The following is a 12,674-nucleotide window of genomic DNA, read 5'->3' on the forward strand; positions in this document are numbered from 1 at the left end:
CTTTAACCTTGGCGCCTAAAACCTGGTCCAGGAGAGCAGGAGGTATTCACAGAGCTGGAGTCCTCTTGGGCTAAAGCGATTCTTTCAGGCCCTCACCCACACTGCGCCAGCACTTGTTTCTTCAAAGCCACCCAGCGTTTGTCCGCGGTGAGGGGAGGAGAGAAAAGAAAAGGGGAGGGGAGGGAGGAAGGAGGTGGGAAGGCAAGGAGGCCGGCCCGGCGGGGGCGGGACCCGACTTGCAAACTGTTGCATTTGCTTTCCACCTCCCAGCACCCCTTCTGAGATTCCTGGGAGCCAGCGTGCTGGGAGAGGCGGAGGGTCCCGAGGAAGCCTGGCGGTAAAGAAAACCACGAAGGGAGAGCAACCGAGCTAGCCGCTCCAGTGCGGGACAGGAGCTGAAGAGACGCACCGCGTCAACCCCAGCCAGGCTCTGTCGACAGCCAACGCCTGTCGCTGCGCCGCGGCTTCGAAGCCGCCGCCCCGGAGCAGCCCTTTCCTCTTCGGTGAAGTTTTTAAAAGCTGCTAGAGACTCTGAGAAAGCGAGGGAAAGTGCCGGTAGGACTGACTGCTGTCTTTGTCCTCCTCCCCTCCACCCCCTACCCCCACCCCCTCCCGCCTGGGTTTTCTCTCCAGCTCTTGCCTCTACCCGCTCCTCTCTGCCACCCCCACCAACCCCTCCTCCCCCTTCTCCAGTTGGCCCTGCGCAGCCAGCCAGAGTTTGCAGAGAGGTAACTCCCTTTGGCTGGTGCGGGCGAGCTAGCTGCACGTTGCAAAGCCTGCTCTGTGGAGCCAAGCGACCGGGGAGCCGCTTCAGCACTGCAGTGAAGATCTGGCTGGGGTTAGGCGGCACGCGGGGAGAGCCCCCAGGTTCCCGTCACTCCCTCTTCACCTCCCCTGCACGCCCCCGCACCCCGTTTGCTGGACTAGAGATCGAACGATGAAAAGGTGGACAGGGCTTCAGTAGCAAAACCAAAACTAAAAACAAATCAAAACAAAAACAAAGAAGACTCCCCCCCCCCACCCCCCGAAATAAGAAGATCCAAAGCAAAAACAAAGTCAAAACAAAGCAAAACAAAAATAACCGGGTTTCTATTTGCACCTGCTTCAGTGGACACCGAATTTGGAAGGTGGAGGGTTTTCTTTTTTTTTTCTTCTTCTTCTTCAAGACTTGAGCATCTTTTGAATCTACCCTCCAGGTAGTGAGAAACAGACCGTGAATCTAGCAGGGCAGGTGTGTCCAGCGCGTGTATTCCTCTGTAGGAGACTTTGAGGCTCTCAGAGCGCTTTTTTGTGATTATTCCTGCAAGTTTCCTTCCCAAGAGGTTCCTGAAGGTGGACAGCTAGCTGCAGTGACTACCGCATCACAGCCTGTTGAACTATTCAGCAAGAAGGGGAGACGGGATAAAGGAATTAGGTGGAAGATTCAGCCAAGCTCAAGGATGGAGGTACAATTAGGGCTGGGGAGGGTCTACTCCAGGCCGGCGTCCAGAACTTATCGAGGAGCTTTCCAGAACCTGTTCCAGAGCGTGCGGGAAGTGATCCAGAACCCGGGCCCCAGGCACCCTGAGACTGCGAGCGCAGCACCTCCCGGCGCTCGTTTGCAGCAGCAGCAGGAAACCAGTACCCGGCAGCTGCAGAAGGAGGGTGAAGATGGCTCTCCCCAAGCCCAGAGCAGATGCCCTACAGGCTACCTGGCCCTGGATGAGGAACAGCAGCCCTCACAGCAGCAGTCAGCCCCCGAGGGCCACCCGGAGAGCGACTGCATCCCAGACCCCAGAGCCGCCTCAGCCGCCAGCAAGGGGCTGCAGCAGCAGCCGACAGGACCTCCAGATGAAGGTGACTCAGCTGCCCCATCCACGTTGTCCCTGCTGGGCCCCACTTTCCCCAGTTTAAGCAGCTGCACCTCTGATCTTAAAGATATCCTAAGCGAGGCCGGCACCATGCAGCTCCTTCAGCAGCCGCCGCAGGAGGCGGCGTCAGAACGCAGCAGCAGCGGGAGAGTGAGGGAGGCCGCTGGGGCTCCTACCTCCTCCAAGGACAGTTACCTAGTGGGCAGTTCGACCATCTCGGACAGCGCCAAGGAGTTGTGTAAGGCGGTGTCGGTGTCTATGGGCTTGGGTGTGGAAGCACTGGAACATTTGAGTCCTGGGGAGCAGCTTCGGGGGGATTGCATGTATGCCCAGCTCCTCGGAGGTCCACCGGCTGTACGCCCTACTCCTTGCGTACCGCTGCCCGAATGCAAAGCTCGGCTGGATGATGGCCCAGGCAAGGGCGCCGAAGAGACTGCTGACTACTCCCCTTTCAAGGCAGGTTACGCCAAAGGACTGGACTGCGAGAGCTTGGGCTGCTCCGGCACCAGCGAAACAGGGGGCTCCGGAACACTTGAGATGCCATCCACTCTGTCTCTCTACAAGTCTGGAGCGCTAGACGAGGCAGCAGCTTATCAGAGTCGCGACTACTACAACTTTCCTCTAGCCCTTGTGGGGCAGCCGCCGCCGCCGCCGCCTCCCCATCCTCACGCCCGAATCAAGCTGGAGAACCCTCTGGACTATGGCAGCGCCTGGGCGGCAGCGGCGGCTCACTGCCGCTACGGAGACTTGGCAGGCCTGCAAGGAGGGGGTGCTGCGGGACCCGGCTCAGGCTCACCCTCAGCCTCCACTTCGTCTTCCTGGCACAATCTCTTCACAGCTGAAGAAGGCCAGCACTATGGGCCCTGTGGCCCGGGGGGCGGTGGCAGCAAAGCAGGCGAGGGAGCGGCTGTAGCCCCCTATGGCTATGCTAGGCTACCTCAAGGGCTGGCGGGCCAGGAAGGTGACTTTCCCCCGCCCGATGTGTGGTATCCTGGCGGTGTGGTGAGCCGAGTATCCTATCCAAGTTCCAGTTGTGTCAAACGTGAGATAGGCCCATGGATGGAGAACTACTCTGGAACTTACGCGGACATGCGGTAAGTTGCTTCTCTCAGACTTAACATGTTTTGCAGCCTAGAGTCAATCTGCATTCTGCCATATCTATCCTCTCCTCCCCACAAGAAGACTGCCCCTGGGAGAGCTCAACACAGCTTCACAGAAAGGGCCCGCCTTAAATCTGGAGCCTTTCCTGCACTCCTAGCCTGCCAAAATTTCGAACTTCCTTCTCCGAACCCCCACTGTGCGCCCCATCCCTGCTACTGACAGTCCTGGGTGCTGGTTAGAGTCCTTCCAGATTCCATGAAAACCCCACCCTCCAACCACTAGCCTCCTAATATCTCTCTACCAAGCGGTATTTCATGTCCTGAGGGCTTCAAACTTAAATCCAATAGCAAGAGCTGCCTTAGGAAATAAAATCTCTAAAGCCCTCCACTAATTTTTCTCCTTTCCCCCAGCTCTGAGAACCTGAACAAGAAATATGGGCAGTTTTTCCTCACAGTCTGTTAGTTTTGTCTTCTAGCTTGTGGTGGGCCTTAGAAGGTTAGAAGCAAAAGGACTGGCCCAAGTTTTTCTTAGCCCGTCTCCTCTGAATAGATAAAATGAAGTGCCTGATTAGGGGAAGAAGGTGATCTCTGGGTTTTGAGGGCAGCTGTGAAGAAAGGAATGAAGTCCCTTCCCTGGCAGCAACTGAGAACTTGCCCCAGGGTTGGAGGTCAGCGGAGAGAATTCAATCAGGCAAGATTAGAGCAGGCAAAGGCAGGGGAAAAGCAAAGGACAATTTTCTTGGGAAACACGGGAGGATTTTCCTCCACAGGTTGACTATGGTGGAAGTAGCTGATTGGGTCGTTTTCCTCTTGAAAAGTGTTCATTTTCTCTGTGGATTATAACAGCTTCAGTCCTCTACTTCAAGTTTGCACATAAAGTTGACAATATTCTTTTTAACGAACAATTTTAATCAGATTTAAGTCTGACTTATAAAAAGTATTGGGAAAAAAGTTAAAGGATTTCTTGCTATTCCAGTGTGCTCAGAAATCTGCTTTGGGAGGGAGGAATGACACTCTGCAATATATTCCTTCATTTTAAGGGCTTGCATTTTAAAACATGTGATGTTACCTCTGACAAATTGAGTGAGAACTTTCAGGGACCTACAAGCCATAATCTTGCCTAAGAATTTTAATTAGGACATGAGAAAAATGGTGACCTATTTTATCTTGCTTATTAAAAATTCTTTCTTACCACAGTTGTTGAGCTTCTTGGAGACTGTGTTGAAGATTTTTTCCCCCAGCAAACTAAGGTATTAGTCTATTATGCTGAGGAAGGGAATACTGACTGGGGAACTAACTCTTCAGGTCTGCTGGGTGCTGATGTCCTCATGGACTCAAGTCATGTTCTGTATTTCTGTAGCTAGTTTCTTTTATCTGTGACTTTTCTAAAATTTCTTTGTTAGCCTTAGTATCTGTAGTGACTTAAATCTAACTGTTTGCCTCCTTCACTGATGCTTCTGTTCTTGGAAGATTTAGAGCACTCTGTTAGAAAAGAAACAAGGAGGAGGAGACAGCTTCTCACCAGGTGTTACATTCTGTTAGGTTTTTAAGGTTTGGTTTACAGTATTTTCAAAGGCTTCATTTATATCATTCAAAGTCTTTTCCAGTTTAAATTGGAGATTTTTTTTTCTATTTATATGGTGGGATAAAAGGTCTTCTTCATTTTATAATATGTTTACTTGACAGTGTTAATTTTTTTTTCTGTGGCTTAGCTAGTCACCAGAGCCCTCTTCTAATGTGGATGCATATGGATGTTTAAGGTGCTTCTTGACCTACCATAATGCTAAATCCAGTCACTGAAACCTTTCCTCTGCTGGATGTTCCCCTACCCAATTAACTCAGTTAAAACAGAGGAAATGAATGATTCCACATACTTGTTAAGGGCTGTGTGTCTTCAAAGACATAGCCTGAAATTTTCAGGAAGTGGCTATAGAGAGCAAAAAGTTCTTCCCATCAGTGTGTGAAATAAGCTAGATGATTTTATCCCAGTTTTTAATGGAATAAATTTGTTAGATAAACCTGCTTAAATTAATGACCTCAACTAGTGAATATTTAGCAGTACCCTAAAGCAAGTATGAAATTATTTAATCTTTCCTAGGTTGTGATTGTTATACTGGTTATGGTAGGTAGTCTAGTGAAAGAAAAAAACTGGTTTTCTTGTCTTGTGGGTTAACAAAGAATGTTCATTTCTAGGATGAAAATAAAAAATCATTGAGTCAGTTGTTTGAAAATTTATCAGTTTGATCAGAACACACCCAGTCCCAATCTAAAAGTTAATATTTTCTTACTTTTTCTTTCGTTCCCTTACTTTGTAGGGACACAATTTGGCGAAAGGCAAGGGATATTTTAAGTCAAAGCCAGAGTGTCCAATCTCTTTGTATTGCATGTATTATGTGCCAATTTTGAGTAAAGAATTTCAAAATTCTAGGGTCTTCCAATAACCTGTTGGATTCCTCCCTTTTCCAATTCTGTGTGTGTGTTCATACACATTAGCTAATTGTAGGGGGAATTTTTTTTCTAATTTTAGTAACTTCTAGAATAACTCTGTTCTTACACATTTACACTGTTTCTGCTGAGAGGAGAGAGGCCAAAGGATAGAGGCCTAAGGTGGTCTTCTTTTCTTTCTTAATTTAGCTTGTGGTTAGAAGGAATAATAAAAAGTGATGGCATTTGTGTGCAACCCTGATGATATTTCATGTAGCTGTCTCCTTTTAGGGGTGAAACAAGACTACAATTTTGTTAATTGCCTGCTGTCTCCTTGACAGAAGTAGGATTCTTTATATTCCAGCAAGCAACACAATAATATGACAAATATTTATTCTTAGAAGTTGAGGCCCAGAGAAGCCCATGCAGGAATTAGAGTTGAGGTTTAGATAGATTATCTACATGCAAAAAGAACATTTTAAATTTTCTCTTGGTAATTTGTTTTGGTCTTCATAATAGGTGATATTTTAGTAGTGCTTTGAGATTGGAAAATCCTGCCCTTCTCTATTAGTTATTTCAAAAGAAGTCATTTTATTAATTCCCCTTTCCATCTCCTTTCCCTTATCAGTTATCAAGCAGCTTTTTATGACCCTCCTGCAAGGAACAGTTTGCTTTGTAAAGCAGATTTTCCTTTGGGACCAGGATAGACTAATGCTCTCTGTCCTTAGGTCTTGAGGGTCAGTATGTTGGAAAGAAGCATCTTTTCTCCATAGTCAGCAAATAGCTGGTACATTCTCTCTGGGTACTAGTAATTAAAACTCAAAGACCAAATAGCTGTACTAGGTGGCACCCAATCTGGAAATGTGTACAAGATGTGGTGATGGAAGTCTCCTCTTAGTTGTCCACAGAGTAAATGTTTCAGATCCACCAAAGGTTAAAATCCAGGAGAGAGATTTTCAAAGAAGCTTGCAGCTTTCCAATTGCAGGGTCAGTTTGAGATGCTTTCTTAAAAGCCACTGCTAATTTTACTTCATCAGACTCCCATTTTTTGAACTATAAACTTTGATGTAATATATTGAATTCGGTGGCACATTTAATTTTCTCTTTTAAGTTTTTCCTTGTAATTTTCTCATCTGGTGTACAAAGTCACATTTAAAACAAAGAATTCTTTGGTCTCCTGACTCCCACTTGTTCTTTGGCTTACGAGTTGGAGTTAAAGACATGGACAGTTGTATTATTATTATTATTGTTGTTGTTGTTGTTGTTGTTGTTATTTTCGTGGTGATATCATGACTACCAGTTTCATTTGAAGCCCTCTCGGGAACTGAATGTCAGCTGGGTGTGGCAAACATGGGGCTTATTTTATAACCAAACCTGAAATCATGATTATGAAAAATAAAAAGCAATCAAAAATCAAATTTTGTTAGGATGGAAAAGGAAACCTCTCCCCACCCCCTACATCCACCATTTTCTCTTTGTGTGCTGCCTATCCTGGATTTTCTTATATTCCACTCCTTTCATACTTCTGATGCTGAAACATAAACTTCTTTATACTTTTCAGGACATTTTTCTCATTACACGTGTGGCATGCTGCCACATTTTTTCTTTAATCTGGACAGTAACCCCAGCACCTCTCTTTTAAGACTAGACGACTTGTGGGGATTACAAAATTAATACCTGGACTTGTTCATCTTGAGGTTAGGGCCTGATTCAACAGTTGCTTAGGGAGATGAAGTAGATGGACTTGGCAATTTAAATGAAGTGTTTTGTTGGCTGCTGTTTCTTTCTCTCAGTTAATCTCTATCTTTCTCTCTTCCTACTGGCCATTTTGGCAATCTTTTCTGAAAGCCTGAGAATAACTGGACCCTCTGCCCTCTGAGGCAGTTCTGTCTGGGTCAGACCTCCTGTGCACTTCACAAGCATTACCTGATCTGCATGTGAGGGTGCTTGCTGGAAGTGTCCAGCTTGGTTTTGCTTGGCTACTATGCTGATGCTATGTGTAAATTAATCATTTGAAAACAAAGAAAGGTATTAAAGAAATTATTTTACTTCAGCCTTCCCCTGACAACAGTCCATCAAGTTCTGAGACATTGAATTCAGAGCAAGTTATCCTCATCCTAAATGCAAAAAATGACTTTTTTTCATTGCTTGTAAAGTTCTGTACAGTTACCGGTATTGGATGGCATTTGCCATATTAAAGAGAACTATGAAATCTCACATTTATATAGCATCCAGCATCTTTCAGTTTATTCAGTAGCACTCATGTAAATTTAAGTGGGCCAGGAGGGTGCTTAGTGAACACACCTTTCCTAGTTGAGGGAGTACAAATAGTTGCATTTTCTTTAACATTTGTTTGCCATGTGGGGAAACCTCTGTGGAGCAGCACTTCTAGCTTTTTTTCTTAAAGCTTTCCACCTGACAGATGATGTTTGATATTTGTTTCTCAGTAAGGGTGGTTGCTGCATAGAAATGATAGAATGTGAATTAAGCAAAATTCCTTGCACACTCACAGGTGCCTCCAGCCCACCACCCTTTATCACACCGATTCCTGCTGTCAATCTGCTGGCCACAGAAGGACTGAAAGTGGCTCATCTAGATACACGTATGGTTTGAAGTGCTGGTTACTTGAAAGTGCTGCCCATTTAGATCATGTAGCACCAGAGTTTTATCAATCCACTCATTAATTGATGGACATTAGAGTGGTTTCCACCTTTTTGCCATTATGAATGATACTGCTCTCAACACTCATGTACAAAGTTTTTATGTGAATGTACATTTTCAGTTCTTTTGGGGATATACCTAAGAATGCAGTTTCTGGGTTATATGGTAACTGTTTAACCTTTTGAGGAACTCTCAAACTATTTTCAAAAGTGGCTGCACCATTTTACAATCCTACCAGCAATGTATGAAGGTTCCAGTTTCTCCACATCCTGCCAATACTTATTATCTGTTTTAATTATAGCTATCCTAGTGGGCGTGAAGTGTCATCTCAAAATGATTTTGATTTGCATTTTGCTAATGATTAATTAAGCATATTTTCTTGTGCTTATTGGCTATATATCTTATTTGTAGAACTAGCTTTACATATGCTTTGCTCATTTTTAATTGGGTTATTTGTCTTTTTCTTACTGAGTTGTGAGAGATTTTAATCTATTCTGCACACAAGTCCTGCAACAAGTTATGATTGTGAATATTTTATTACACTCTGTAAGTTGTCATTTCACTTTCTTGATAGCATCCATTAAAGCAGAAACATTTTTAATTTTGATGAAGTCCAATCTATTCTTATGTAGCTTGTGATCTAAGAAGGCTTTGTGTAATCCAAGGTCACAAAAATTTACACCTAGGTTTTCTTCTAAGAATTTTATAGTTTCAGCTGTTAAATCTAGGTTTTTGATTAATTTTGAGTTAATTTTTATGTAACTCATAAAATGTGAGTAAGGCTCCAATTTTATTCGTTTGCATGTAGATATCCAGTAATCACAGGACTATTGGGATATTCTTTCCCAATTTAACTGTCTTGGCCCTCTTTGTGAAAATCAGTTGACTGTTAATAATGTGAGAGTTTATCTCTGGACTCTGAACTATATTCTACTGATCTTATACCAATACCACAGTCTTCAATTCTGTAGATTTTTTAGTAAGTATTGAAATGAGGAAGTGGGAGTCTTCCAACTTTATTCTTCTTTTTCAAGACTATTTCTGGCTATTTTCAGTCCCTTGAATTTCCGTGAGTTTTAGGGTCAGCAGGTCAATTTCTACAAAGAAGCCAGCTGGGATTCTTGTAGAGACTGCATTGAATCTATAGATCAATTTGGGGAGTGTTGCCATCTTAACAATGTTAATTCTTCTGATTCAAGACCATGGGACATCTTTTCATTTTTTAACAATGTCTTATAGTTTTAAGAGTATACATTTGGCACTTCTTTTGTTAAATTTATTCCTAAATATTTTAATTTTGATTCTATTATGAATAGAATTGTTTTATTAATACCCTTTCTAAATTGGTCATTGCCAGTCTATAGAAATATGATTGATTTTGGTATACTGACCTTGTATCCTACAACCTTGCTGAAAGGACATAAGTTTTGAAAACCTCTGGGACCTAAAAGGCAGAAGGTTTCTGCTGCTGTGATGAAAGTTAAAGCATACTTTATTCATCCTGTCTGAAGTTTGCATAGAGACACTGTTCTTAACTTTCCTCATCTGTGAACTGGATTGATAATACCAGCCCCTTCCTGGATGAATAGAAGAGTATCCCTAAAATTTTCAGGTATTTAGAGAACAGCAGGAAGAAACCTAATAAGGCTTATGTGGTTATTAATCCTCATTTTAGTATTTGGATTTGGGAACTATGTGCAAGGAAAAGAATCATTTCTATACAGAAAACTAACACGAAAAGGGAACAAATGCAAACTAGAGCAAATTAATCACTAGCTATATTTGACTTATATTTAGTTTTTTATAAACAGCCAGAGCCATTATTTTATGTTTTTATATGTTATCCTTTGGATAAAGTAAATGCCCCTACTCCTTCTGGTGTGTATTTCTACATGAAGAAATGCTTCACTTATTCTCATATAATTTGGATTTCTTTTGGAGAATGCAGTTCATAGCTGCAAAGCAAAGATAAAATTTACCTATAAAGGGACTGACCTTTGACATCATTAACACTCCAGGCTAAGGGTCATATCTAATTAGCTACAGCTTTTGTGTCCTGATAATGGTAAGCAAATTGCAAGCCACCAAACAAAAGGTCCTCTTGTGAGCTAGCTATCTTTAGTGATGACCCTATTAAAGTGATCTTTAAAAAGTATCCATTAATAAATCACTTTTCATTACCACCTACTATATACCCAGCTGTGTGCTAGGAGAAGATCAGGACAAAGGGGACATAATTCTAGGAAAATCTTGGGTTGCTGCTCTAAGGAGCTTAAAGCTACTTGAAAAAGCAAAAATGAAACAGAATATCAACACCATGATGCCAGTATGATGAGATGCTGGATTGTATCATACAAATTTTTTATTTTTATCTTTTTGTTCATATATTTTTCTTTACTGAAGTATAATTGATATATAATATTATACTCATTTCAAGTATACGACACAGTGATTCAACAGTTATATGCATTAATAAATGCTCACCCCAACTAGTGTACTTATTATCTTTCAACATATAAAGATGTTATAGAATTATTGACAAGAATTTCTATGGTGCACTTTAATCCCTGTGACTAATTTCTATTATGATTGAGATTTTATGCCTCTTTATCCTCTTCACCTATCTCACCCACCCACTGCAACCCCTACCCCATGGAAAACACCAGTCCCTTCTCAGTATCTATGAGTCTACTGCTCTTTTGTCCATCTTGTTGCATTTTGTTTCTAGATTCCACATGTAAGTGAAATCATACAGTATTTGTGTTCTTCTGCCTGGTTTATTTCACTTAACATAATAATGTCCAAGTCCTATGTTATCACAAATAGCAGGATTTCTTTATTTTTTTATGGATGAATAATATTCCATTGTATATATATGTACCACTTCCTCTTTATCCATCCATCTATTGGTGGACATTTTGGTTGCTTCCATACCATGGCTATTGAAAATAATGTGGCAGTAAACATAGAGGTGCATATGTCTTTTCAAATTAGAGATTTTGTTTTTTTTTGAGTAAATTCCTTGAGGAGGTATTATTGGGTTGCTTGGTATTTTTATTTTTAGTTTTTTGAGGAACCTCCATACTGCTCTCCATAGTGGCTGCACCAATTTACATTCCCATCAACAGCGTAGGAGGGTTCCCATGTCTCCACATCCTCACCAACACTTGTTATTTCTTGTCTTTTGGAGCATGCATATTCTAACTGGTGTGAGGTGATAGGTTATTGTGATTTGATTTGCATTTCCCTGATGATTAGTGATGTGAAGCATCTTTTCATGTGCCTATTGGCTATCTATATGTCTTCTTTGGAAAAGTGTCTGTTCAGGTCCTCTGCTCATTTTTAATCAGATTATTTGTTTTCTTGTTGTTCAGTCATATAAGTTCTTTATATATTTTGGATGTTAAACCCTCATTGGATATACAATTTGTGAATATATTCTCCCATTCTACAGGTTGCTTTTTTATTTTGTTGATGGTGTCCCTTGCTGTACAGAAGCTCCTTAGTTTGATGAAGTCCCACTTGTTCATTTTTGCTTTTGTTTTCCTTGCCTAGGAAAACATGTCCAGAAAAAAATTACTCATACTAATTTTCAAGAAATTTTTGCATATATTTACTTCTAAGAGTTTTATGGTTTCATGTATTATATTTAGGTCTTCAATTCATTTCTAGTTTACTTTTGTGTATGGATTTAAATAGTAATTCAGTTTCATTCTCTTGCGTATAGCTATCCAATTTTCCCAACATTTATTGAAGAGATTGTCTTTTCTCTATTGCATATTCATGGCTCCTTTGTCATATATTAATTAACCATATATGGGTGGGTTTATTTCTGGGCTCCCTATTCTGTTCCATCTATGGGTCTGCTCTTGTGCTATTACCACACTGTTTTGATCACTATAGCTTTATTGTATAGCTTAAAGTCAGGGAGCATAATACCTCCAGGTTTGTTCTTTCTCAGGATTGCTTTGGTTAATTGGGGTCTTTTGTGGTCCATATAAATTTTGGGGTTATTTGCTCTAGTTCGTTTAAAAATGCCTTTGGCATTTTGATAGGGTTTGCATTGAATCAGTAAATTGCTTTGGGCAGGATGGCCATTTAGACAATATTAATTCTTCCCATCCAAAATGGGATAAATTTCAATTTATTTCAGTCTTCTTCAATTTCCCTCATCAGTGTCTTATAGTTTTCAGAGTATAAGTCTTTCTCCTTCTTGGTTATATTTATTCCTAGGTATTTTATTCTTTTTGATACAACTGTAAATGGAACTGTTTTCTTGATTTCCTTTTCTGCTAGTTCATTGTTAGTATATTGGTATGGATTTTTTAAATGTAGATGTTCAAAAAATGATCAGTGTAGCCTGAAGCAGTTAGCGTGATCAGCAATATTACCTGTGGCTGCTTTTATCCTTCATGGATTAGGTGGTGACATGATTGAACTATAGATATTGTTGAATATCTCAAACAACAGGAGGTTGTATCTCTGGAAAGACAATGAAGAGTGAACTCAAGTAAGGGGTTGGAATTTATTTCTTCTTTTTAATAGTGCCACCCCAGTCGAGTTAGTAACTGGTTTCTTCCTCAGTTTCTTTGGCTATATTATTGCATTTGCTAAGAACATGCTTTGATGTCTTTGAATA

The 12,674-nt window shown here is 41.7% G+C and overlaps 1 protein-coding gene across 1 annotated transcript in view; it reads left to right on the forward strand.

The window, feature by feature from the left end:
• The first annotated feature begins 258 nt into the window (after positions 1 to 258).
• AR (androgen receptor) overlaps positions 259 to 12,674 on the forward strand; it is a 230,876-nt gene continuing 218,460 nt past the window's right edge. The window contains exon 1 of the mRNA XM_037017104.2: positions 259 to 2,944. Coding sequence (XP_036872999.1) covers positions 1,440 to 2,944 — 1,505 coding nt within the window. The 5' untranslated portion in view covers positions 259 to 1,439. The remainder of the gene's footprint in view (positions 2,945 to 12,674) is intronic.

Source organism: Manis javanica, chromosome X (assembly GCF_040802235.1).
Source record: "Manis javanica isolate MJ-LG chromosome X, MJ_LKY, whole genome shotgun sequence".
In the NCBI taxonomy this organism is placed as follows: Eukaryota; Metazoa; Chordata; class Mammalia; order Pholidota; family Manidae; genus Manis; species Manis javanica.